Genomic DNA, 24,303 nt, shown 5'->3' with positions numbered 1-24,303 from the left:
CCTAAGGTCCCCCTGGAGTCTTCTCTTCTCCAGGCTGCACAGCCCCAGCTCCCTCAGCCTGTGCTCACAGCAGAGCTGCTCCAGCCCTTGGATCATCTTTGTGGCTCTCCTCCAGCCTCGCTCCAAGAGCTGCTTAGGGCCTTTTATGATTCCATACACGAAGGTGCCTGGGCAGTTCTCCTATTCTGTGTCACCCTAGCTTCTAGAACAATAATCCACATCCTTCTGCAGCTTGCTTGGACTCTTTTTCCCTCTCCAAGTAGAAGAGACTCTGTTGAATGCTGACAGTGTCCTTCCAGACAGCCTTGTATCATCTCATCTGTCCCCTTGCTATTTATTTCACTCTCCAGCAGCCAGCTCACCAACAACCATTTCACTCCAATGTATTTCTCTTAGAGAGACTTTCAGGAGCTGGCTGAAGAGAACCAGCAGAACTGCAGAGACTTGTACAAGTACTGTGAGGAGGTCCTGGCTCTCTGGCACGTCCACCAAGCCCGACTGTGCCGGCAGAAAAGTGGACTCCAGAAGAAACTGAGTGAATGCAGGCTGAGACACGACAGATGGCTCCAGGTAGGGACCTGGAACTAAGGCTCCAGAGGAAGGATTTCTGCATGCAGGGAGCATTTTAGCAAGCCCCACCTCATTTTTCCTGCCTTCATTTGTTTTGTGTGGCCTTAGATGGAGGAAGTCAACCTGGATGTGCTCTTGGATAAGATGAGAACAGCCAGCTCTCAGGAGAAGCTGAATCAGTATCTGAAGGAGGCCCTTTCCTCTCTACGTGACCTTCAAGCTAGGTAGGAGCTCTGCAGTGCAAACCACAGGAGGAGAGCCAGGACTGGGTGTTGGTTGCACTGCTTAGGTCTGGTCCAGGCTGTGGTTTGGAGGGGTGGCAAACCCCCTGCTTGCACCCTCACCTGGGAATGGCTGCAGCCTGTGGAAAAGGGAAAAGCTTCAGCTGCAGCTGAGTGTGGCTAACAAATAACGTGGAAGGAAGTCCTTTGGCCTCTCACTTTTACTACTCCTTATGCAAACAGAGTCTTGAATGTGTCCAATGCCAAATGAAAGAGCTGAAGTCTTGTGCTGTGACTATTTCTTCACTATGGGGCATAACTAAGCCAGGAGGAGCTGCTTGGTGCTCAGGCTAACCAAAACCAGCACAGTGCTGAGCCTAAAGGTTTTGTGAGACTGCTCAAGAAGTTAGGTTTGGATTTCAAGACTTTGTAGTCCTGCTTCACTCCATTCCTCTGCACACCTGAGCCTCCTAACCTTGGTTTTGCAGATATATGACACTCAAGCATGTTCTGCTGGATGAAATCATGACTTACCCAGAAGCTGTTTTGCAGGAGCTGGTTTCTTACAGCACATCCCTCAGCCAATATTTCCATGTCAAGGAAATCTTCAAACAGGTATGGAAGAACACCAACTTCTTCTGGGTTGGAATCTAACTGGTACTTAGATTATCATAGAATCACAGAATACCAGGTTGGAAGGGACCCCAAGGATCATCTGGTCCAACCTCTCTAGGTGATAGTGGAGGTAATTGTTTTGGCCACAGGAGTGAAGTACTTTTGGTAGAGAAAGAGAGGGAAGCAGAAAACCTTTCTCTGCGCCACACTTTCGGCTCTGTGTTTGGTACAAACTGAATTTCAGCAACTTTAATCACCTAGGGAAAAGGGCTTGGGAATCCTGCTGGATAACAGGATGCCCATGAGCCAGCAATGTGCCCCTGGGGCCAAGAAGGCCAAGGGCATCTGTTAGAAGAGGTCCAGAGAGGTTCTCCTGCTCCTTCTCTCTGCCCTGGTGAGGTCACAGGTGGAATATTGTGTCTAGTTCTGGGCCCTCAGCTCAAGAAAGATCTCAGGGAGCTGCTTGAGAGAGTTCAGCACAGAGCCACAAAGCTGCTGCAGGCAGTGCAACATCTCCCTGTGAGGACAGGCTGAGGGAGCTGGGAGCAGAGGAGCCTGAGGGCTGCCCTCATTGCTGGGGATAAAGCAGTGTGGGGAGGATGGAGCCAGGCTCTGCTCAGGGATGTCCAAGGACAGCACAAGGAGAACTGGGGGCAAGCTGGAGCAGAGGAGGTGCCACAGGAACAGAAGGATGGCAGAGCCCTGGGGCAGGCTGCCCAGAGAGGTTGTGGAGTCTCCTTCTCTGGAGACATTCAAAACCCTTCTGGATGTGTTGCTGTGTGACCTGCCCTTGGTGATCCTGCTCTGGCAGAGGGGTTGGACTTGACCTCCAGAGGTCCCTTCCAACCCCTTCCATTCTGTGATATTAGTCAGAGAATCTCCAGCTCCTTTAGAAGACAAACGATCCACTCAAGACTCTCCTACCTCAAGGAAATGGTTACCTTGGCAGAAGGAATGTGGTTTTTACTTCTCATTTCTCTCTATTTTACTCAAATTGTTTGGATTTTGTTGTTGGTTTTGGTTTAGGGCCTGCAAGGAGACACAGACTCCACATTTCCAGATGCAGGTAATACCTCCCTGGTACAAACAGCTATTTTTTGCTTGCTTGTTTCTCCATCTGCATTTCCTTGGAGTCTGACCAGTAAAACTCTGCTTTAACTGGGAAGAACTACTTAAGGCTTCAGAAGCTGAACAGGTGGAGGAGCAGCAAGCTGGGAGCAGCAGGCAAGGAGATGGAGGGGGAAAGATGGATGGTCATCAAGGAGAAAACAGAGAGACAAACACAGCTCAGAAGGAGGAGACCTCTACACAGAAAGCTGAAGGAACACAGAAAGAATGTGGGGAGATCATTCCTCAGGAGAGTGAAGAAACTGAGCCTGCAGGACAGGGGGTAAGCATTGCACAGGGAAGTGGCCAAAGAGTGGATTGGAAGGTGAAGGAAGCCTTGCAGAAAGCAATGAGGAGAAGTCTTCTTTGTGCTAGGTCTGCATCCCTTGAAGGAGATCAGATTCAGTTGGTACACTCAGGGGTCTTGATCATTTGCAGTTATTTCTGGACTACCAGAGCCTTTTCTGGGCAAACTGAGTGTCTAACACAGTTCCCAACCACTCCTGCTGCAGTTCTTCAACCCCTGTAAAAACCTTCAGCATAGAGTTTCTGGTTTAACATCTTCCTTTCTTTCCTTGTCACATCCTTACCCTCTGGTGGATGTTTTAAGCTCTATTTGTAGCTGATTTGTAGTGAAATGAATTTACTACCATGCCAGCAGCCTTTTAAAACCTTACTAACTGCCTATTGAGACTTGCAAGGATGTTCTGTGTGTGAGTGGTGTCCAAACTGAGGACTTTTATTCTTCATCTCCTTAGGATCCTTCCCTTAGCTTGTGTGCTGCTGATTCCATGCTGGTGCCTTTAAAGGTGATCATCTCCACTTGATTCCTAGGCTGTGGTCAGCAGCAGCAAGGCAGCAAGCTCTGAAATTGAGACCTTTGCCACTGCCAGTGGAAACTCTTACACAGTTCTTCGAGCTGGAGAGGCAGGGAAGGCTGACACCCCAGAGACTTATTCTACCACCTATGGGGAAGAATCACTTCCTGAGCACCTGAAACATGTAGTGATCAAAGAAGCTGTGTTTGCAGAGCTGAAGAAAAGGTTAGCAGAACACTCTTAGTGTCCTTTCTCTCCTTGCCTCGAGGCAACAGACAGACTTCAGCTGCCTGGAAGGAACATTAGGCTGAAGATGCAAGAATTATGGCACTGTTTTAACACTGTTCCTGGCTTCAAATGGTTAAAAATAAGGAAAACCAATTTAAATTATTGTTGCCCAGGGATGTGGTTGAGGTCCTTGCCCTGGAGACATTTGAGATCAGACTTGATGTGGCCCTGGAGAAAATTGAGATCAGACTTGATGTGGCCCTGGAAAGAATTCAAGATCAGACTTGATGTGGCCCTGGGCAGCCTGATCTGGTTGGAGGTGTCCCTGCTGACTGCAGGGGGCTTGGCCAAGGGTAGTGGAACACTGGAACAGGTTGCCCAGGAAGTAGTTGAGACCCCAGCCCTGGAGATATTCGAGGTGAGGCTTGACAGGGCTCTGGGCAACCTGATCTAGTTGGGGATGTCCCTGCTGCCTGCAGAGGGGTTGGACTGGCTGACCTTTGGAGCTCCCTTCCAGCCCAAACCATTCTGTGCTCCTGTGGCCTTTGAGGGTCCCTTCCAACCTGAACCTCTGAATAAATTGCTTTTCCTCCATGGCTCTCAAAGCACCACCCAAGCATTTACCTCTCACAGAACATTCAGTGTGGAAACATTACAAAAAACCAAGTAATTTGCCCCAATTCCTTTCAGGGCCACGGAAGTGAAATGCTTGGTGGTGCTCAGCAGCTCCAAACCTCTCACCAGCATGGTGCAAATGGCAATGAAGCCCTTCTGATCTTGCAGTGAAGTTCTTGGGAGGAGTGAATGCAATCAGCTCTTATTTATTCCTCCCTGGGGTATTTGTCACTCCCAGGATTCGCCTCTCCTGGTTTGAACACTTGGAGCAGTGGTTTGCAGAGTCCTTGTCCAGCTGCCATGCCTTTGTAGCTGCCAAGAAAGAGGAGGTGAAGTCAGACCTTCAGCCACATCTTTGTGCATATCAGGAGACGAAGGTGAAGAGAGAGATCTACAACGCCAGAGCTGGTACTGACTTGCTTGTTACTCTGAGCAGACCAAAAACTGTGTCAGTGCAGTCAGCTCAGGAGCAGAGATGTGAATCTGGGATTCTGAGGTGCTGGAGCAGGTCCAGAGGAGGGTGATGAAGCTGGGGAAGGGTCCTGGAGAACAGGGCTGGTGAGGAGCAGCTGAGGGGAACTGAGGTTGTCTTAGTCTGGAGAAAAGGAGGCTGAGGGCAGAGCTTCTAGCCCTGAGGTTGGAGTGAGGTGGGGGTTGGTCTCTTCTCCCAGGGAACAAGCAACAGGGGGAGAGGAAATGTCCTCGTGTTGCACCAGGGGAGGTTTAGGTTGAACAGCAGAAGAAAATTCTTCACCCAAAGGGTTCTCAACCACTGGCACAGGCTGCCCAGGGAGGTGATTCAATCCTCATCCCTGGAGGTGTTTAAAAGCTGCAGAGATGTGGTGCTGAGGGACATGGTTTAGCATCAGGCTTGGTAGAGTTAGATCATGGCTGGACTCCATGATCCTTAAGTTCCCTTCCAACCCAAAGCACTCCGTGATTCTCTGCTGACTTGGAGCATAGAAAAGACCTCTGTGATTTGAATGGATTAGGAGCTGCCAGGGATAGAAGTCAAACACTGGAGTAAAGTCAAGGAGACAGAATGGGATTCATTTTAGTTGGCTGTTTTGTCCACTCTGAGATCTGGCTGGCTTTATTTGCCCCCTGCTCTGGTACAAGGCTGGCTGGTGGCTGTGCCAGCCCACGGTAAAGAGGGATCCATGGTGTGCAGTGGTCACCAGAGCGCAGGATTGCTTCTCTTGCCAGATGAGCTGCTGCTTCACAAGGAGCTTCTGGAGGGCCACTGTGCAGAGGTGAAGGAAGCTCTCAAAAAGGAGACAGAAGAATTTCTCCTGTTCTGTAATCAGCAGAAGAACTTCAGCAAACTCTTAGAGGCACGGATGCAGGACATCGAGTCTGTGTTCCGCAGCGCGCCCATGGAGGAGAGGTAAGCACAAGGAAGCTGGGGAGGGACTTCTGAGGGGGTCAGGGAGTGAGAGGACTGGGGGGGATGGAGCAAAACTAGAAGTGGGGAGATTGAGATTGGATGTGAGGAAGATGATGTTCCCCATGAGGGTGGTGAGAGCCTGGCACAGGTTGCCCAGGGAGGTGGTGGCAGCCTCCTGCCTGGAGGTGTTTGCAGCCAGGCTGGAGGTGGCTGTGAGCAACCTGCTGTGGTGTGAGGTGTCCCTGCCCATGGCAGGGGGGTTGGAACTGGCTGAGCCTTGAGCTCCCTTCCAAGCCAAACCACTCTATGAATCCCTGAATAATACCTTCCCAGTGACCAACAGGACAATCACAGCTCAGTGAATAGAATAGAATAGAATAGAATAGAATAGAATAGAATAGAATAGAATAGAATAGAATAGAATAGAATAGTTAACCAGGTTGGAACAGACCTTTGAGATCATTAAGTCCAACCTATCACCCAACACCATCTGATCAACTAACCCATGGCAACAAGCACCCTATCCAGGCTCTTAAACACCTCCAGTGATGGTGACTCCACCACCTCCCTGGGCAGCACATTCCAATGGCCAATAACTCTTTCTGTGATGAACTTCTTCCTCACACCCAGCCTAAACCTCCCCTGGTGCAGCTTGAGGCTGTGTCCTCTTGTTCTGGTGAGTTACTTTGAGGATACTTTTAGCATACCAAACCACTCTGGAGTTCTCAGACTTTGTGCAGGTGTTTGCAGCCAGCAGGCTCTGACTCTGGGCTCACCTTGCCCTGTGTTTCCCCTGTCTTGTGCTGCTTGCCTGCAGGTTGGTTTCCTTCAGAGCCAGCGTGCACTCCGAGCTGCAGATTCACCTGAAGGTCATCAACGTCTCCATCAGGAGCTACCGCAGCTACCTGGAGGAAGCTTTAGGCAACATAAGGGATTCAAATGTGGAGTTTCTCAGATCCTGCAGGTAGAGAGATGTCCCTGGAGTGTTCTCCCACGGTTTACCTCTTCCTGGGCCATCAGCATTTGTTGTATAGGCAGAAGAGTAACATTTAAGTTTGTTTGGGTGTTCGTGGAGTTTGCTGTTTACAAACCGGCCACAGCTGCTGCAGTGTTTGCATCACATCTGTGTTGATGTCTGTGGTTCACCACACAATGAAAATGTCTGGGGTTGGAAGAGAGCCTGAAGATCAGCTAGGTCTAAGCCCCTACCATAGGACACCTCCTGCTAGCCCAGGTTGCTCAAGGCCCCATTAAACCTGGCCCTGAGCACCTCCAAGGAGGGGACATCCACAGCTGCCTCCAAGTGTCTCCCCACTCTCACTGTAAAGATGTCATTCCTAATCTCCAGTCTAAATCTGCCCTGGCTTTGCACACTTCCAGGCTTGGAGCCTCCACAGCTTCTGTTTCAGTGGGGGAAGTTTAGGGCTGCTTAGCTAAACCACTCTTTGAGAAGAAGACTCGCAGCCAATTGCTTTTCCCTGGCTGGTTGCTTGCAGGCTGTTTTCAGAGGGAGGCACCTTTTCTCCTGAGGAGGTAGAGCATTTCAGCAAGTGTCTTCAGGACCAAAGTAAGCACATTGACACTTTTGAAAGCTTCACCAAGGCACAAATGGAGCAAACGGAGTCAAGATGCTTGGAGGAGGTGTGCAGAGTTGCATTCTTTCTGCTGTCATAGTTATAGACTCACACAATGGGTTGGGTTGGGTTAGGTTGGAAGTGACCTCCAAAGGCCATCTGGCTCAAAAGGGACCTCCAAAGGCCATCTGGCTCAAAAGGGACCTCCAAAGGCCATCTGGCTCAGGAGGGACCTCCAAAGGCCATCTAGTCCAACCCCCCTGCAGTGAGCAGGGACATCCTCCACTTGAGCAGGGACATCCTCCACTAGATCAGGTTAGCTTCATTGAGGCTAACATTTGATGTGATTTATAAAGCTGCTTCCAGACTTGGGACTGTTCTATGTGACATGGGGGGGTGGGGGGGTCGAAAAGGATAAACAGAAAGGGTGAGTTCTATTATTTAAGTTTTCTTGAAGAGTGAAAATGAATGGCTTCTGTCTCTTGTTTCTGGCATTCCTGAAGGCTACTGAAATGATCAACCAGTGTGACCAGAAGTTCCATTACATCTTCATGCACCGAGAGTTCATGGAGAAGATCCAGCGGTGCCTGGGGAACCTGCAGCTGCAAATCCGGTCAGAGGTACAAAGAGAGCCAGCAGAACTTGGCTGAAGTGAATTCAGACAGAATCACAGAGTGGTTTGGGTTGGAAGGGACCTCAGAGCTCCTCTGCTCCAACCTTCCTGCCACGGGCAGGGACACCTCTCAGCTAGACTCCACTGCTCAAGGCCTCCTCCAACCTGGCCTTCAACACCCCCGAGGAGGGAGCATCCACAACCTCCCTGGGCAGCCTGTGCCAGAGCCTCATTTTCTCTTTTATTCCTTGGTCTTTGTTATTTAAAATAGTTCTCTTTTATGCCTTAATCTTCATCGTTTAAACCTCTCTTCTTGTAGTCCTTATTCTTCATTAGTTAAACATTTCCCTTTTATTCCTTATTCTTTATCATTTAAATCTCTCTCTTGCAGTCCTCATTCTTCATGATTTAAATAGTTGCCTTTTGTTCCTTAATCCTCATTATGTAGGCATTTCTCTTTTAGTCCCTCTCCTTTATTATTTGAACAGCTCTCTCTTGTTCCTTATTCATTAATAGGTCAATATTTCCCCTTTATTTCTTTCGTATCTGAACAGTTCTCTTTTCTCCCTCCTTCTGTAATATTTGAATAGCTCTCTTTTATGCCTCACCATTTGAGGAGGTTTGGGCTGAGTTCGGAGTGGACAGCCACAAAGTGACTCATTCTACTGAAGCAAAACCTCTTCTTTTGTCATTCTCAGGCACTGGAGCAGGCTGCCCGGGGAGGTGGTGGAGTCACCAGCCCTGGAGGTGTTTTAAAGAGGTGTGGCACTTGGTGCCATGAGGTCTGTGGTGAGAGGTTGGACCTGATGATCTTGGAGGTCTCTTCCAGCCTTGGTGGTTCTGTGATCCCGTGGCTGTGGTGCTGAGGGATGTGGTTTAGTGGCAGTGGCTTAGCAGCAGCAGTGGGGTTGTGAGCTCTGGGTGAGGGGTTGGACTTGATGATCTCCAAAGGTCTCTTCCAACCTCAACACTTCTATGGTTCCATTGTCAACCTACATCTATGTTTCAAGCCCTGCTGCAGCTGGGCTGGATCCCCATGGCCTCGCAGCATGCTGAGTATGTATCTCTGAAGAGGCCAACCAGTGTGGCTGTGTGGTGCAGTAAAGCACACAAGGGGTTGCTTTTGTGAATCACTGTTCTCAGCTTCTGCTCTGAGAAGCAGCCACTGAGGGTTTTTAACCAGTGAGTTTAGTGGTTTCAAAGTAGAGCCTCTCAAAATCACTTGACTCACACTTGACTCACACTTGACTCACACTTGACTCACACTTGACTCACACTTGACTCACACTTGACTCACACTTGACTCACACTTGACTCACACTTGACTCACACTTGACTCACACTTGACTCATTTGATTGACACTTGGTTCACTTCTGATTATCTTGACTCATTTTTGATTCACACTTGGTTCACACTTGATTCACTTGATTCACACTTGACTTACTTTTGATTCATTTGATTCTCACTTGATTCTCACTTGACTCACTTTTGATTCTCACTTGACTCGCTTTTGATTCTCTCTTGACTCACTTTTGATTCTCTTGACTCACTTTTGATTCTCTTGACTCACTTTTGATTCTCTTGACTCACTTTTGACTCACTTGATTCATTTCCCCATATCTGCTTCATCAGGTGGCAAATTCCAACCGGCAGGCACTGGCATTGAACTCTTACCTGGAGAAGCTCCACCAGAAGGCAGATGCTTGTGCTCATCCTGCTGCAGATAAAGAAGTGAGCTCTCATCAGCACCAACCACTGCTTCATGCCACTTGGCATCCATTTGACCTGCTGTGCACCTTTGTGTGATGTACAAAGGAATCCCTTTGAGGCAGACTCATGTTTGTACACCTCAGGGGGTGGAAGGAAAGAGGATTCTGCTACAGAACTTTCTGCTCTTTGCCAGACAGAGCCCTCAGCCTCTCTACAATAAGACTGATGCCATGGATGTGTAAATAAAATGGTGACAGGACAGGGTCAAATGATGTTGTAGCCAACAGCCAGTGTGCTTGAAAGCTGTGAAAGGAGCCAGCAATGTGTCCTTGTGGCCAGGAAGGCCAATGGCATCCTGGGCTAGATCAAAGGAGTGTGCTGAGCAGGTCCAGAGAGGTTCTCCTGCTCCTTCTCTCTGCCCTGGTGAGGTCACAGGTGGAATATTGTGTCCAGCTCTGGGCCCTCAGTTCAAGAAGGACCTCAGGGAAGTGCTTGAGATAGTTCAGCACAGAGGCACAAAGCTGTTGCAGGCAGTGGAACATCTCCCTGTGAGGACAGGCTGAGGGAGTTGGGAGCAGAGGAGCCTGAGGGCTGCCCTCATTGCTGGTGATAAAGCAGTGTGGGGAGGATGGAGCCAGGCTCTGCTCAGGGATGTCCAAGGGCAGCACAAGAGGCAATGGCTGCAAGCTGGAGCAGAGGAGGTGCCATGGGAACAGAAAGAGAAACCTTTTCACTGTGAGGATGGCAGAGCCCTGGGGCAGGCTGCCCAGAGAGGTTGTGGAGTCCTTTTCTGGAGACATTCCAAACCCACCTGGATGTGTTCCTGTGTGACCCACCTTGGATGACCCTGCTCTGGCAAGGGGGGGTTGGAGGTCCCTTCCAACCCCTCCCATTCTTTGATTCTGGGTTAGCAAATAAAGGGAATACCAACTGCTTTATCTTCCAGGCTTTGACCTCTGAAGAGTGGTATGAATTCATCAAAGAAGTGTTGAAGGAACTGCAAAAGAGGAGCCAGTACCTTGACTGCTTGCTAGGAAAAGCCCCAACCCTGCATATTAGTGTAAGAAAGCTCTCAGAGCTCTCTCATTCCATCTAATTTTGAGTGCACGTTGATGTCTGTATGCTTTAAAGGTGTGTTTCAAATGAAAGCAGGTGCTGCATTGTGCCAAACTGCTCAAGCCATTGTAGCAGCTTAATTAGGAGGCTGAGCAAATCACCACTGAGTTGACTGCATGTTGAGATGTGCAGCATCACAAGAGGCTGCTCAGCTCTTTGCAAGAGTTTTGTTTTCAGGGTGTAGCACTGTTCAGAGCTGTCTCTTAGACTGGAGAAGGCTGAGAGGGGATCTGCTCAATGCTCAGCAAGGGCTAAAGGGTGGTGGGCAAGAGGCTGGGGCCAGACTCTGCTCAGTGGTGCCCAGTGACAGGACAAGGGGAATGGGCACACACTGGAACCCAGGAGGTTCCATCTGAAACTGCTTTGGTGTGAGGCTGCTGGAGGCCTGGAGCAGGCTGCCCAGAGAGGTTGTGGAGTCTCCTTGTCTGGAGAGCTTCCAAACCCCCCCTGGCCATTGTGATTGCAGGCAAACTGCTGTGGGTGCCCCTGCTTGAGGAAGGGTGTTGGAGAGGATGACCTTCAGAGGTGCCTTCCAACCCTCCCCACGGTGGGACTGTGTGACACCAAAATGAGGAGTCAAGGCTGAGCTTCCACACAGGCTGGCACCTGCCAGCACTGCACCCCAAGCCTGTGCTCCTGGGCAAGCTGCTGTGGGTGCCCTGCTTTAGCAGGGGGGGCTGGGCTGGCTGATGCCCAAAGGTCCCTTCCAATGCCTGCCAGCCTGGGATTTGGTGATACCTCATGAGTCTCTTGAAATGTTGTATATATGTATACACACACAAATCAAATGTGCTCTGAAGAGAGTTCCTTCACCAAGGTTTGGTTTCTTTCTCTTCCCTTGTCTGGAAAGCCTGGGGGTTATTTATTGATTGAAATGGGTTCTTGGTTCTTTATGATCTACAATGGGTCATTGCCTCCACCTACAGTGGGTCATTGGCTTAAGGCTTCATGCTTAAATCCTGCTGATTACAGCAGATGAGAAGCTACTCTCAGGTGCCTCAGAGTTGTGCAGCTGTGACAACATCGCTGTTAGAATTACAGACGACTTCCTTGCAGCCTCTGAAGCCACAGAGAGTTTGGAGGATCAGTTTCGGTGATCAGCAGCTACCTGCAGTGCTGTCGCTAACTGCCTGCTACAGCCAACAGGGTTTCATTTCCCTTCCTATTTCAGGAAGACTTTGCCCTTCCTACGACAGACGCTAGAAAAGGCTCAATTGCTCCTGCAGAGCACTTCGGGGAGGAGAACAAAATGATGCTGATGGGGCTGGATCCCGACAAATACCCTGTGTTGATCCCAAGCAGGATGGGCAAGTCTGCCCTTGATGATTTAGCAATAGGTGTCATCCAGAATTTACTGCAGTAAGTACTTGTTGGCCTGAAGGGATTTCCCTGTCCTTGCCTTGTCTTTGATACACAGAACTCACCGTGAGGCTCTTGAGAACACGGCAGGGGGCTTCCCTCGAGTAGTTGTTGCTTTTGTGTTCCAGAAGCAGAGCAACGTTGTGTTGATATCATGCTTTGTAGCTTAGCTTTGTGTATAGGCAACCACTGCATGCATTGTTGAGAGGTAATGCTGCTGTCTGTCAGCCTAGGCTTGAGAGTCAGCCTAGGCTTGAGAGTCAGCCTAGGCTTGAGAGTCAGCCTTGGCTTGAGAGTCAGCCTTGGCTTGAGAGTCAGCCTTGGCTTGAGAGTCAGCCTTGGCTTGAGAGTCAGCCTAGGCTTGAGAGTCAGCCTTGGTTTAAAAACCAGTTTTATTGAGACTTTCTTTTTAAACCCACAACCTCTGGCCCCAAACCACCAGACTGGGAGCAATGTTAGGAAGAAATTCTTCCTACAAGGTCTTGTTCGGATAGCATGAGGGGGATTGGACTGAAGCTGGAAGAAGGGAGATTTAGGCTGGAGATGAGGAACAAATTCTTTCCAGTGAGGGTGGGGAGACACTAGGACAGGTTGCCCAAGGAGGCTGTGGATGCTTCCTCCCTGGAGGTGTTCAGGGCCAGGCTGGAGGAGGCTTTGAGCAGCCTGGGCTGTGGGAGGTGTTCCTGCCTATGGCAGGGGGGGTTGGAACTGGCTGATCTTTAAGGTCCCTTCCAAGCCAACCCATTCTATGAATATAACATCTAGTGGAGAGCCTTATGTTAAATTCCAGGTCTTAATTCTTTATCTTCTCCAGTGTTCTTCTAGTTAAAAGGTGATTTCCTGCTCCCCATTCAAATGAACACCCAGAATGTGAAGTGTCTGATTCCCAAATGAATATTTCACTGCAGTTTTGATGGTAGAAATCCTGCATTGCAGCCAAACAATTAGGCACTTCCAGGCAAATCCTTTCTATTTACACTGCCAGCTGGAAAAGTTATCCTGGCTCTTAACCATGGCCTCAGAAGTTTAACTGCACTTAGCACCTGGTAGGGGCAGAGATCATTCTCCAGGTACACAATGTCAAGTGAAAGGGTATTCACTAGCTGCTTAGCTCTGTTCTGGTTTGTTCTGTTCCAGAATTCAGCTATCCAAAAAGCACTCAGGCCTGAGTCAGGTGAGAAAGCTTCGTTCACGTTCAGGTGAGTTCCTCCCATGGCTGAAGGGATCCTGCAGGAAGGCTGCAGAGAGACTTTTCCTGAGGGTGTCTAGAGACAGGCCAAGGAATGGTTTGAGGCTGAGGGAGAGCAGGGTTAGACTGGAAAAGAGGAAGAAGTTCTTCAGTAGCTGGGTGGTGAGACTCTGGCACAGGCTGCCCAGGGAGGTTGTGGCTGCCTCCTGCCTGGGGGTGTTCAAGGCCAGGTTGGTTGAAGCCTCAAGCAGCTGAAGCTAGCTGAGAGGTGTCCCATGGTGGGGAGGTTGGAGTGGATGCTCTCTGAGGTCCCTTCCAACCTGAGCCATTCAGTGATCTACATCACTTAGCCTGTGGTTCCAAGCACACCCCTGAGGAGCTCTAGCATGCTCCAGCCCAGAGGCTTTCTTGCTCTGAGTCATACTCCCAAGTTTATTTTTCCCTGGATAGCTTTAGTTTGCAATTGTAAGATGATTGAAGGAGATAATCATTCTGTGAGAAGTACCTACATCTGGGATGGGAAAAGGGCTAAAGGGATGAATTAGAAGCCAGGCAAATATGCAGGGGATCAGAGTGAGTTGCCCTTCACCCAGGGGTGAGTGTAGAAGTAATCCCAGCTGCTCCAAACCTACTGCTCCCATTTCCTCATCTCTCTGCTCCAGAGCCTGCTTCCTTCACCCTCTTCCAAAGCTATCCTCTCTCTTTCTTTCCACATTCCTGAGTCCTCATCACAGCCAAGACTATGACTGTAGCCCATTCATTCTCCTTATTCCCTGCCTTCATGCTGGTTTCAGTCTCCTCCCATCTCCCACATGTCTCCTATGACGTTCCCAGGCACACTTTATTGCTGTTGCCGCTGCTGGGTTACTTCTCCCTGCCAGAAATGGTTGCTCCTGCAGTTGTGCCCTCAGTGTTGGAAGGAAACAGGATGGGAATGAGAACACAAACTATGTAAGCACATAAAAAAAAGGACTTCAGGTGGCATTTCTCCAATGCTCTGCATCTTTCCTTGCTGCCCATGAAGCAGTTCTCCCCTCAAGGAAGCAGTTTCCCCCACGTGTGCATGAAGATCCTCAGAGCTCTGCCACTTCTGTCTGTGCAGCCCCAAGCAGCAGGAAGCCATCTAAGATGCTGGTGTCAAAAGGAAGGTAAGGCCCCCCCTGGAAGGAGGAATTCCACTTAAAATATTCCTGTGCAGAAATTTAGCTGAACTTTGGCCACTGCCTCTCCTCTGCCAAATTCTTCATGCTATTTGTATGAGTTTTCCTCCCAGCTCTGCTGATCCTTTGGGATCTTCTCCCTGTTTCTGTCCTCATGCTCCCCTCTGCTTTAAACCTCTGCAGATCTGGGCTGGGAAAACATTCTTTGCATCCTTCATCTCCTGTTGTTTTGTGGTTTGAAATATAGAGCAGCCCCACTCTTAGAATCATAGAATCACTTCAGCTGGTAAAGACCTTTAAGGTCAAGGAGTCCAACCCTTCTCTAACTCTACCAAGGCTGGTGCTAAAGCATGGCACTCAGCACCACCTCTCTGCCTCATTTAAACAACTCCAGGGGTGGTGAGGTGTTTAAAGACCCTTAAATCGCTGTGGCTGAAGGGACAATACCTGAAGGAATCCTACAGGATGGCTGCAGAGGGACTGTTCCTGAGGGTGTCTTGAGACTGGACAAGGAATGGTTTGAAGCTGAGGCAGAGCAGGGTTAGAGTGGAGCTGAGGAAGAGGTTCTTCAGTATCAGGGTGGTGAGACTCTGGTTGTGGCTGCTTCCTCCCTGGGGGTGTTCAAGACCAGGTTGGATGAAGCCTTGAGCAGCTGAGTCTAGCTGAGAGGTGTCCCTGCTCATGGCAAGGAGGTTGGAGGAGATGCTCTCTGAGGTCCCTTCCAACCTGAGCCATTCTAGGACTCTATAAATCGATGATGGCTTAATTTTCAGGTCTGGGCTATAATTAGCATGTCTTCAGCTTAGTCCATGGATGAAATGAATCACTGAAAACAGTGGAAACAACAGAAGAGTTTTGAAGAGCCATTAAGGAAATGATCCAGAGAAGTTTGTTTCCCTCACAGAAGCATTTTCATAGTACAGAGTTATAACAGAAGAGAGGTTAGAATGTGATGCACCATTTAGTTTCAGCTCAAGTAATCAGCCAGAGAAGGAAAATGCTGGTGGATAGTTTCCAAGTCACATTTTGCCTCTCCAGGAAAAAGAAACACTCCAAAGCAGTTGTCAGTGAGAGCAGATTGCAGCTGTTTGGAGAGAAGCCTCCAGAATCTGAGTAAGTCAACTACCTGTGCAGAAATAATTGGAGTGCTGTGAAGGTGCTCTCCAGGCAGACTTTGCAGCAGCTCAGAGTCTGTGCTGCTGCTGATTTTGTGTGTGTGTGTGTGTGTGTCTTGTTTGCTTTCAGTACTTTCAAGGGGATTATTAAGAATATTCTCTGGAAGGGTAATAAGAGCCTGTTCTGCCTGGCTGAGGTAAGAAGAGCCAAAGATGCCTAAATCCATAGAAGGGCTTGGGTTGGAAGGGACCTTAAAGATCAGCCAGATCCAAGCCCCTGCCATGGGCAGGGACACCTCCCACCAGCCCAGGGTGCTCAAGATCTCATCCAACCTAGCCTTGAACATCTCCAGAGAGGAAGTATCCACAGCCTCCCTGGGCAGCCTGTTCCAGTGTCTCAGCACCCTCACTGGAAAGAATTTCTTCCTCATCTCCAGTCTAAATCTCCCCTCCTTAAGCTTCAATGCATCCACTCTCATCCTATCACTACATGTCCTTGTAAAAAGTCCCTTCCCAGCTTCCTTCAGGTACTTTAGGCCTCTTCAGGTACTGGAAGGCTGCTCTGAGTTCTCCCCAGAGCCTTCTTGTCTCCAGGCTGGACAGCCCCAACAGCCTCAGTGTTCTTCAGTCATTTTTCTTCTCACAGGTCTGCTCCTGTCAGGTGGATTTGGTTCTTTACAATGTTTGGATGGGCACCCAGCATGTTTCCTTTCTTCAGCAGTGCATCCAGTTTGTAACTAGCATTGGACACTGCATTTTTTAACACCAGGCTTCTTTACAAACCTTCACTTCAGAGGAAGAAAAGTGGGCTCAAAGAAGAGGGTGGTGGATAACCTTTCTGCAGCCCTGCTGCTGCTGCTCTCTGCCTGGGTGGGAGTTGTCTGAATGTGTTACCAGCAACTTTGCTGTCTGAACTGTTTGTTTTAAACCTCCTGAAGGAGTTCTACCAGGAGCACAAGCCTCAAATCTCAATGCTGGAAGATCTGCCAGAGACATTTGAAGACTGTGCAGAAGTGCTGGAACAGAACCTGCTGTCGTACCAAAGTCAGACAGAGGAGTACCACAGGTCCTGCCTGAGAGGTAAAGTCACTCAGTTCAGGCTTTTGAGTTCCTGTGGGTGGCATTTTTTTTGCAGTGCTGTGAAGTGGTGATTGCAGTGCCCAAGACTTCTGTGGCCCTCTGAACCCTTCACAAGCAGGGTCAAAACCTCACTGGTTGGAGTTTTCACTGGGAACAGGGCAAATATTCTCCTTCTTTATATGATGAGCTACCAAAATAGTGGGAGAAGGGCACTTAAGTAAGCTTCAAAGTCCTCTGCAAGGTCACATCCTTCAGCAAGTGTGTGTTTCTCAAAGCACTGGACCTGGAAAAAGGGATGGCAGGGACAGACCCCCTGCAAAAGACAGCCCCAGCTTGGTTGCCCCTTGCAGTGCACATCCAGCTGAGTGGGTTGGGGTTTTTTTCCCCTGGCAATGAGCATTTGTGCCACATCAGCACCCTGTCTGTTCCCCAAAGAATTCCAGGATCAGCTGAAGCTGTTTGAGCAGGAGCTCTCTCATGTCTCCAAGCTGGCAGTTGAGAGTCTTCTCAAAGAACATCAGCAGAAGCTCAGCTCTTCCACTGCTCAGATCCAGCAGCTCTTCAGCAAGCAGCTGGAAGAGTGGGAGAATGCAAAGGTATGGAGATGCTGGAATCCTTCCAGTGTAAGCAGTGCTGAATGCATCTGAACTGCAGAATTTCATTCATCTCACTGTTGGTTTAATTAACTCTCTGCTGAGCCAGCCACAATTTAGTTTCTGCATTTTAGGCTGGGAAAAAAAAGCCCCAAACCTCTAAGATCCCTGAAGTACCTGCAGGGAGTCTGCAAGAAAGCTGGGAAGGGACTTTTTACAAGGGAGTGTAGTGACAGAATGAGGGACAATGGACTGAAGCTTGAGGAAGGGAGGTTTAGGCTGGAGATGAGGAAGAAATTCCTTAGAGTGAGGCTGGGGAGACACTGGAACAGCTTGGCCAGGGAGGTTGTGGATGCTCCCTCCCTGGAGGTGTTCAAGGCTAGGCTGGATGAGGCTTTGAGCAACCTATTCCAGGGGGAGGTGTCCCTGCCCTTGGCAGGGAGTTGGAACTGGATGACCTTGAAGGTCTCTTACCAGCCCAAACCATTCTATGAACCCCTAGGCAGCCAAGGAAAACACTGAATTGCCTTTACCTTTCTGAATAGTACAAAAGGAGGGAGCTTTTCTCTTCCTTACTCTGTCTCAGTTGCACATTCATCACTGAAGGCATTCCTCATGTGTTTCCTTCCAGGCTGTGCACAAGAATCAGTTGCATCCCTCTTTGGGACACTCAGACAACTCACTGCAGCTGGATGCTTTGTGCCAAGAGGAAATGAGGAGGCAGAAGGCCCAAGCTGATGGGATTTGTCTCCACACACAGAAGCTGCAGGTGATTTGAGAGCCATTGTTTGGTGTGAAGTTAGGTGTTGCGTTTGTAACGGCCAGTGCATGCTGCATACAGTTTTCCTTCCCCATTAAAAGTCATCTGGGCAATGTTTTCAGTTTCAGGCAGTCCTGTTCATGCATCCTTGAACTTTGAAGCTAATTGTCATCAGCATTAGGTCAACATACCAATAAATGCTCATCTGCACCTGCAGAGGTTAATTGTGGCACCAAGTGATCATCGTAGCCATAGAATGGCTCAAGGTTGGAAGGGACCTCAGAGAGCATCTCCTCCAACCTCCTTGCCATGGGCAGGGACACCTCTCAATCAGACTCAGCTGCTCAGGGCCTCAGCCACCCTGGCCTTGAACACCCCCAGGGAAGATGCATCCATGACCTCCCTGGGCAAGCTGTTCCAGAGTCATCCTCCTGCTGAAGAACTTCTTCCTCAGCTCCACTCTAACCCTGCTGTGCCTCAGCTTCAAACCATTCCCCCTTGGCCTGGCTCTAGACACCCTCAGGAAAAGTCTCTCTGCAGCCTTCCTGCAGGATCCCTTCAGCTATTGGAAGGCAGTTCTGAGGTCCCCCCAGAGCCTTCTCATCTCCAGGCTGAACACCCCCAGCCCCCTCAGCCTGTGCTCATAGAGGAGCTGCTCCACCCCTTGGATCATCTTTGTGGCCTCCTCTGGCCTCTCTCCAGCAGCTCTGTGTCCTTCTGCTGGGGACACCAGGACTGGAGGCAGGATTGGAGGTGAGGTCTCAGCTGAGCAGAGCCAAGGGGCAGCATCTCCTCTCTTGCCCTGCTGCCCACACTCCTCTGGCTGCAGCCCAGCACACAGCTGCCTGCTGGGCTGCATGAGGGCACTGCTGGCTCCTGGGGAGCTGCTCAGCATCCAGCACCCCCAAGTCTCTTTCTTCAGGGCTTCTCTCTACCCACTTTGCACCCAGCCTGGATTTGTGCCTGGGACTGGCACAGAACCTTGCACTTTGACTTGTTGAGCCTCCTGCAGTTGGCTCTGGCTGACTTCTCTGCCTGTCAAGACCCTTCTGGGTAGTGATGTTCTGTGTCATTCACAGAGCACACAGAGGATGCAGGTGGTAGAATCAGTGGATGTCACTCTACATTTGGAGGAACAGTGACATCCTCTGGTTAGTTGTTTTACTTGCAGATAGCCTAGAAGGGTTTCTTCTCTGTGCCTCTCAACAGTGCACATAATTGACATGGTTCTACTTAAGGTTAAGGACTGGAAGCAGCAGCATTTGATGGGAGGGATTCAGGAAGCAAAATGCTTTTCCTGCTCCATCCTTTAAGGTTTCCAAGGGTCAGCTCCCCAGAATTAAAGCTCTGTGTTTACTTCTCTCAGACCACTTACTCAAAACTCTGATGTTTGATTCTGAAGCAGTATCTCCTCCTCTCTCAGCTCTGCTCACACGGAGAGAAGCACAGCCTGGGGCAGTAAAACACTCAGCCCAAGTCCCTGTCGTCCCAAATGGCTTTTTCTTTACAGTCACAGAAGGACAGAATCATTTAGCCTGGAAAACACCTTTAAGACCATCAGCTCCCACTATTAACTCAGCACATCCCTCAGCACCACATCTGAATGGCTTTGAAGCTCCTCCAGGGATGGGGACTCCACCACTGCCCTGAGCAGCCTGGGCCAGGGCTTCACAATCCCTTTGAGAAAGAACTTTTGGGGTTTTTTTCCTAATGCCCAATCTAAACCTTCCCTGGAGCAACTTGAGGCCCCTCCTTCGGGCAGGAGGATGCACTTCCAGCTTGTACCAGGCTGAGATGTTTAAAGCAAGTAACTGCTGGGCAACTCAAGCCACAGAACCCTCTGGCTTGTTGGAGTTAGGTGTTCAAGAGGGGATTGGATGTGGCACTTGGAGCCATGATCTAGTAGTCAGGAGGTCTTGGGTGACAGCTTGGGCTTGATGATCTCTGAGGTCTTTTCCAACCTTGCTGGTTCTGTGAGTGCAGGCAATCAGGTGGTGTTGAGAGTGCTGCAGAGAGGCACTTTGAACCCCTTCCTGTGCAGCTCAGAGCCCTGTGCCTGTTGTTTGCAGCTGTGGCAGGATGTCAGGGTTGGATTCTTCAGGAGAGGAGATCAAATGATCACAGGGATTCCTCTCCCTTGTCTCCAATGTCCCAACAGGCCTCTGCTGCTGAGTGTGCACAGGAGTTTTTTGCTTCACTGGCTGCCTTCACTGAAAAGCTGCTGCTGGAATTGGATGCAACTGTCACCAGTGATGATGTACAAACAGCAAGTAAGGAAAGAAGAGATTCCTTCTTCAGGCTTCTGCTTCCTCCTCAAAGCCTGCAGCAGGCTTCCCCTAGCAGGGGGAGAGGTTTGCATGCTGCAGTGCTTGAAAGGGAAAGGTTTGCAGGAGGGAGGGTGCCGAGCTGTTAGCTGAAAGCGAAGAGCATTTAGCTGCTTCAAAACATTGCTGCTGTGGGTTAATTACTGCTGCTGGTTTGGGACTGCTGCCTCTGTCTTCTGTTGCCTCCCAGAGGGGGAAGTGCCAAGAGAGAAGACATCCACTCTGCTGCGCAGGAAGCTGGCTGGGCTGCCCCTGGAGCTCTGTGAAGTGAAACAGTTCATTGAACGTGGGAGTAGGTAGGCTTTGGAGGCACTGAACGCTGCCCTGTGCCATTTCCCTTCTCTGAACTGCTAGCAGGCTCTGCCCCTCTGATGATTTCTGCCTCCAGCAAACTGCTGAGTGCTCTGCTCTTCCCTGGTGATGTCCTTCAGCTATGGGGAAGTTTGTGTGGGTTATGCTCTTAAACAGAGAACAGCAACCATGGAATCATGGAATGGGTTGGGTTGGAAGGGAGACTTAAAGACCAGCCAGTTCCAACCCCCCCACCACGGGGAGGGGATGCCTCCCATCAGTCCAGGCTGCTCAAAGCCTCATCCAGCCTGGCCTTGAACACCCCAGGGAGGGAGCATCCACAACCTCCTTGGCTAACCTGGTCCAGTATGGAACCCAAATGTATCCAAATAAATAAAGGTGAACTAAATATTGCCCTGCAAAGCCACCCAGTGCCAATACTCTTGCTGTGCCACTTTGCCAGCCACCAGCTGTCAGTTCAGCCCTTTCAGATCTAGGCATACACTCTGTATTCTCACTCAGAAGATGGGAATGGAGCAACCTGCTCTAGTGGGAGGTGTCCCAGCCCATGGCAGAGGGGTTGGGACTAGATGATCTTTAAGGTCCCCTCCCAGCCATACTGTGAGAGGTGCCTTCCAAGCCAGTGTGTTGTGTGCAGTCTGTGATTTCTGCCTACCATGCAGAGGGCTGAGTTTTGAGAAGGCAAGGTGGCAGTGCTGAACAAGGTCAGCTTTGAGGAGATCAAGAAAAGAAAATCCCTTTAATCTTTTGCATGTTAAGTACAAGCAACATGGATTAGCATCATCTGCCCTGTTCTCCCTCATGTGGCTTGTTTGCTTTGGCTTTCTAAAGGGCTTGGCCAGGAATCCCCATGACTGCTCTTACAGACAATCCAGCCCACATTCTCTGCAGAGAAACTCCACCAGTTACCACAGCTAAGACTACACTGGGCCATGCAGCAGCAGTAGCAGCCAGAGATGCTGCCTATGAGGTTGGTTTGTGGGCCAAGGGCTGGGAGTGGGGCTGCTGCTGTTGTGGGTTTGGGGTTTTTTGGGGGGAGGAAAATGCCAGCCATGTGTGAGTTGTTAATACACAGAGGGTAGAAATCCTCCCTCCTGTCTGTTTCTTGGTGATGTTATCAGAAGCAGCCAGAGGTGGCTTCCCTGGGAGAGCTCTCATTCAGCTGCATCACACCAGGGAACTGGTTCAGGAACAGGACACTTCAGGCCTCTCAGGAACATCACAAAGCAAACTTCATTGCTGCTGCAAGGCAGTGCAGTGCAGCTTGCCTTTGCTCACCTTTCCAAAGCCTCCAGCTCCAACCTTAGATCACAAAGGCTGATTTTTCCATAAGAGGTGAAGGTCTGTGGGACATTTAGATCCTATCTTGCATCCTGAACCATCACAGATCATTGTTTCCCCCACAGAAGTCATCACTCCTTATTCCCTTCCTTCCTCCTAGAAGAAGGAGCACATTGCAGACAACTCTGAGACTCCTGAGTTGCACCCAGGAGCAGTGTGGAGCAGTTAGGAGAATATTCTTATGTTCAGCCATTGGGAAATAAAAGGTCAGGGTTTAAGCACCTGTCCTGGGAGCTGTTGTCCTCCTGGTGAGCTGAACTGATTATTAAATCTATCTATTTTTGAGAGGGAAATGTAAAATACACTCCCAACAAGGTCTGCAAGTTTCTGTTTGGGTGAAGTAGCTTTGTAGCAGCTTTCAGTTCACACTCATCACCCAGGGAGCTCCAGCAAGAGTCCCTTCTGTGGCTGAGATGTGAGCTTTCCTCCCTCTGCTCTACAGCAGGCAGATCTTTAATCTTACAAGTTAAAGGAAGCCAGAGGAAGAGCTTGTGGTTGCAGCAAAGCTTAACCACTGCTGACAATTCAGCTTCAGAAGCCTTTAGAAGGAACACAGGAGGAGGGCAGTGGATGCTTCATTGCTCACATAGGGAATGGATTTAAGATGGAAGAGGGGAGATTGAGACTGGAGATGAGGAAGGAATTCTTGGGAGTGAGGGTGGGGAGACACTGCCACAGGGTGCCCAGGGAGGTTGTGGATGGCCACCTCCCTGGAGGTGTACAAAGCCAGGCAGGATGAGCAACCTGGGCTGGTGGGAGGTGTCCCTGCCCCTGGTGGGGGCTTGGAACTGGATCATCTTTAAGGTCCCTTCCAACCCAGCCCATTCTCTGATTCTCTAGTCAAAGGCAGAAAATAAGTGGGTCCTGTGTGCAGTCTTCTGCCCAAGTGGATCAGAAGCCTGGTTTAGGCCAAGCAAGATGACCTTTCAGCACTACAGCCTTGCCCTTTGCTGCTGTTGTTGCTTCTACAGCAATACAAGGGAGAAGTGGAGCAGCAGCTTGCCCGGATCAAGGCGGAGAGCAGAGCTCAGCTGCTGATGGCTCAGCGCTGGGAGGGCTGGTGGGCAAGGTCCATCCAGAAGATCAAGCAGCTCTATGCATGAGACCAGGCAAATCCTGCTGACGTCCTCCTGCCCCTTGCTGGTGCAAACTGACGAGTCTGAGCCTGTGTCAGTGGTGTTCCCCACTCAGCCCAACAGAATCTCCCCTTCTGTTGCTCATTCCTCTTGCCCTGAACAGATGCAGTGGGGCCAGGAACTGCAGTGGGGCCAGGAACTCCTTTCTGCCTCTTGAAATAAATAATAAGTACCAAAATCTGACTGATGTGGTGTGAGTGAAAGGGAGACTGTGTGCAGTGCTTCCTCACTGGATGGTGGTGTGAGTGAAATGGAGACTGTGTGCAGTGCTGCCTCACTGGATGGTGCTGTGAGTGAAATGGAGACTGTGTGCAGTGCTGCCTCACTGGATGGTGCTGTGAGTGAAATGGAGACTGTGTGCAGTGCTGCCTCACTGGATGGTGCTGTGAGTGAAATGGAGACTGTGTGCAGTGCTGCCTCACTGGATGGTGCTGTGAGTGAAATGGAGACTCTGTGCAGTGCTTCCTCACTGGATCCTGGCCAGAGTGCAGTTAACTCATGGTGGTGCCAGCTGCAAGAGGAGGATCTGGAAGCCCCAAGGCCATTTGTGCTGAAGTTCATGTCCAAGCCTCAGGCAAGGCTGAAGCAAGTCTGTGTCACAGAGCAGTAACAGTCAAATGCAGCCTGCTTCCTGATGGAGTCCAGCAAGGCACAGATGAAGCTCTTCCCATGGACATCCTCTCTTCCTTCACCCTCTGGATGACTCTGTACTCACAGCTCCTTCCTTCAGGCTTAGAAATCTGCAGGACAGGTTTAGAAATCAGAAACAGTTGACCTGCACTGACTGTTTCCCACAGAGTGGTCTACAAGTGAGGGTTTTCTCTGCCATTTGGAATGCTTTCCAAGGCTGGGCTGGAAGAGAAAGTCCTCTTTGTTCTGGGAGGTCAAGCCAGTTCCTTGCTGCTTCCAACCACATTGCTTTGAAATAACTCTCTGGACACATCTGGGGAACTGGAGTGACTGTCACAAATGCTTCAGCTGCTCTTTGTGCTTCTCAGGGCATTCTGGCATTAACTGCAACCACATCTACACAGTTGGGGTTTGGTTGGTTGGTTGCAATCCTTGTGACCCCCCCCACCCCCCACCCCAGAGCTGTTCACTCCTTTGAGTTCAGATATGGTGAATGGCAAAGAGAAGGTTTGAGCTGCAAGGACCTGAACTCCTCTGGCTCCACTGCTCTTGCAGATGTGGAAACCAGAAAGTGAAGCAGAGGGGGGGGAAGCATCAGCTGCCTAAGGAGGCAACAGTTCAAACTGTGTGGATTACATTTCCTGAGGGATTAGGTGTTTACCCTGTAGAAGACACATGGAAGGACACAGTGCCTGTTGGCACAGCTGCAACTGCACTGCAGTGACCAGG

At 50.0% G+C, this 24,303-nt stretch overlaps 1 protein-coding gene across 1 annotated transcript in view; it reads left to right on the top strand.

Moving 5' to 3' along the window:
* Positions 1 to 22,911, top strand: part of CCDC180 (coiled-coil domain containing 180) — a 31,860-nt gene extending 8,949 nt beyond the window's left edge. Inside the window, exons 12-36 of the mRNA XM_054174173.1 lie at positions 397 to 570; positions 679 to 794; positions 1,280 to 1,406; positions 2,433 to 2,472; positions 2,573 to 2,796; positions 3,348 to 3,556; positions 4,413 to 4,582; positions 5,381 to 5,561; positions 6,379 to 6,525; positions 7,058 to 7,202; positions 7,639 to 7,755; positions 9,382 to 9,480; positions 10,406 to 10,519; positions 11,747 to 11,934; positions 13,072 to 13,133; positions 14,226 to 14,271; positions 15,322 to 15,396; positions 15,529 to 15,595; positions 16,337 to 16,478; positions 16,914 to 17,074; positions 17,703 to 17,840; positions 19,990 to 20,101; positions 20,346 to 20,451; positions 21,299 to 21,437; positions 22,780 to 22,911. Of these exons, the coding sequence (XP_054030148.1) occupies positions 397 to 570; positions 679 to 794; positions 1,280 to 1,406; positions 2,433 to 2,472; positions 2,573 to 2,796; positions 3,348 to 3,556; positions 4,413 to 4,582; positions 5,381 to 5,561; positions 6,379 to 6,525; positions 7,058 to 7,202; positions 7,639 to 7,755; positions 9,382 to 9,480; positions 10,406 to 10,519; positions 11,747 to 11,934; positions 13,072 to 13,133; positions 14,226 to 14,271; positions 15,322 to 15,396; positions 15,529 to 15,595; positions 16,337 to 16,478; positions 16,914 to 17,074; positions 17,703 to 17,840; positions 19,990 to 20,101; positions 20,346 to 20,451; positions 21,299 to 21,437; positions 22,780 to 22,911 (3,231 nt within the window). The remainder of the gene's footprint in view (positions 1 to 396; positions 571 to 678; positions 795 to 1,279; positions 1,407 to 2,432; positions 2,473 to 2,572; positions 2,797 to 3,347; positions 3,557 to 4,412; positions 4,583 to 5,380; positions 5,562 to 6,378; positions 6,526 to 7,057; positions 7,203 to 7,638; positions 7,756 to 9,381; positions 9,481 to 10,405; positions 10,520 to 11,746; positions 11,935 to 13,071; positions 13,134 to 14,225; positions 14,272 to 15,321; positions 15,397 to 15,528; positions 15,596 to 16,336; positions 16,479 to 16,913; positions 17,075 to 17,702; positions 17,841 to 19,989; positions 20,102 to 20,345; positions 20,452 to 21,298; positions 21,438 to 22,779) is intronic.
* Positions 22,912 to 24,303: the final 1,392 nt, after the last annotated feature.

This window comes from Dryobates pubescens, chromosome 29 (assembly GCF_014839835.1).
Source record: "Dryobates pubescens isolate bDryPub1 chromosome 29, bDryPub1.pri, whole genome shotgun sequence".
Taxonomy (NCBI): Eukaryota; Metazoa; Chordata; class Aves; order Piciformes; family Picidae; genus Dryobates; species Dryobates pubescens.
The sequence above is the reverse complement of the archived record's forward strand: the minus strand, read 5'-3'. Positions and strand labels throughout refer to the sequence as shown.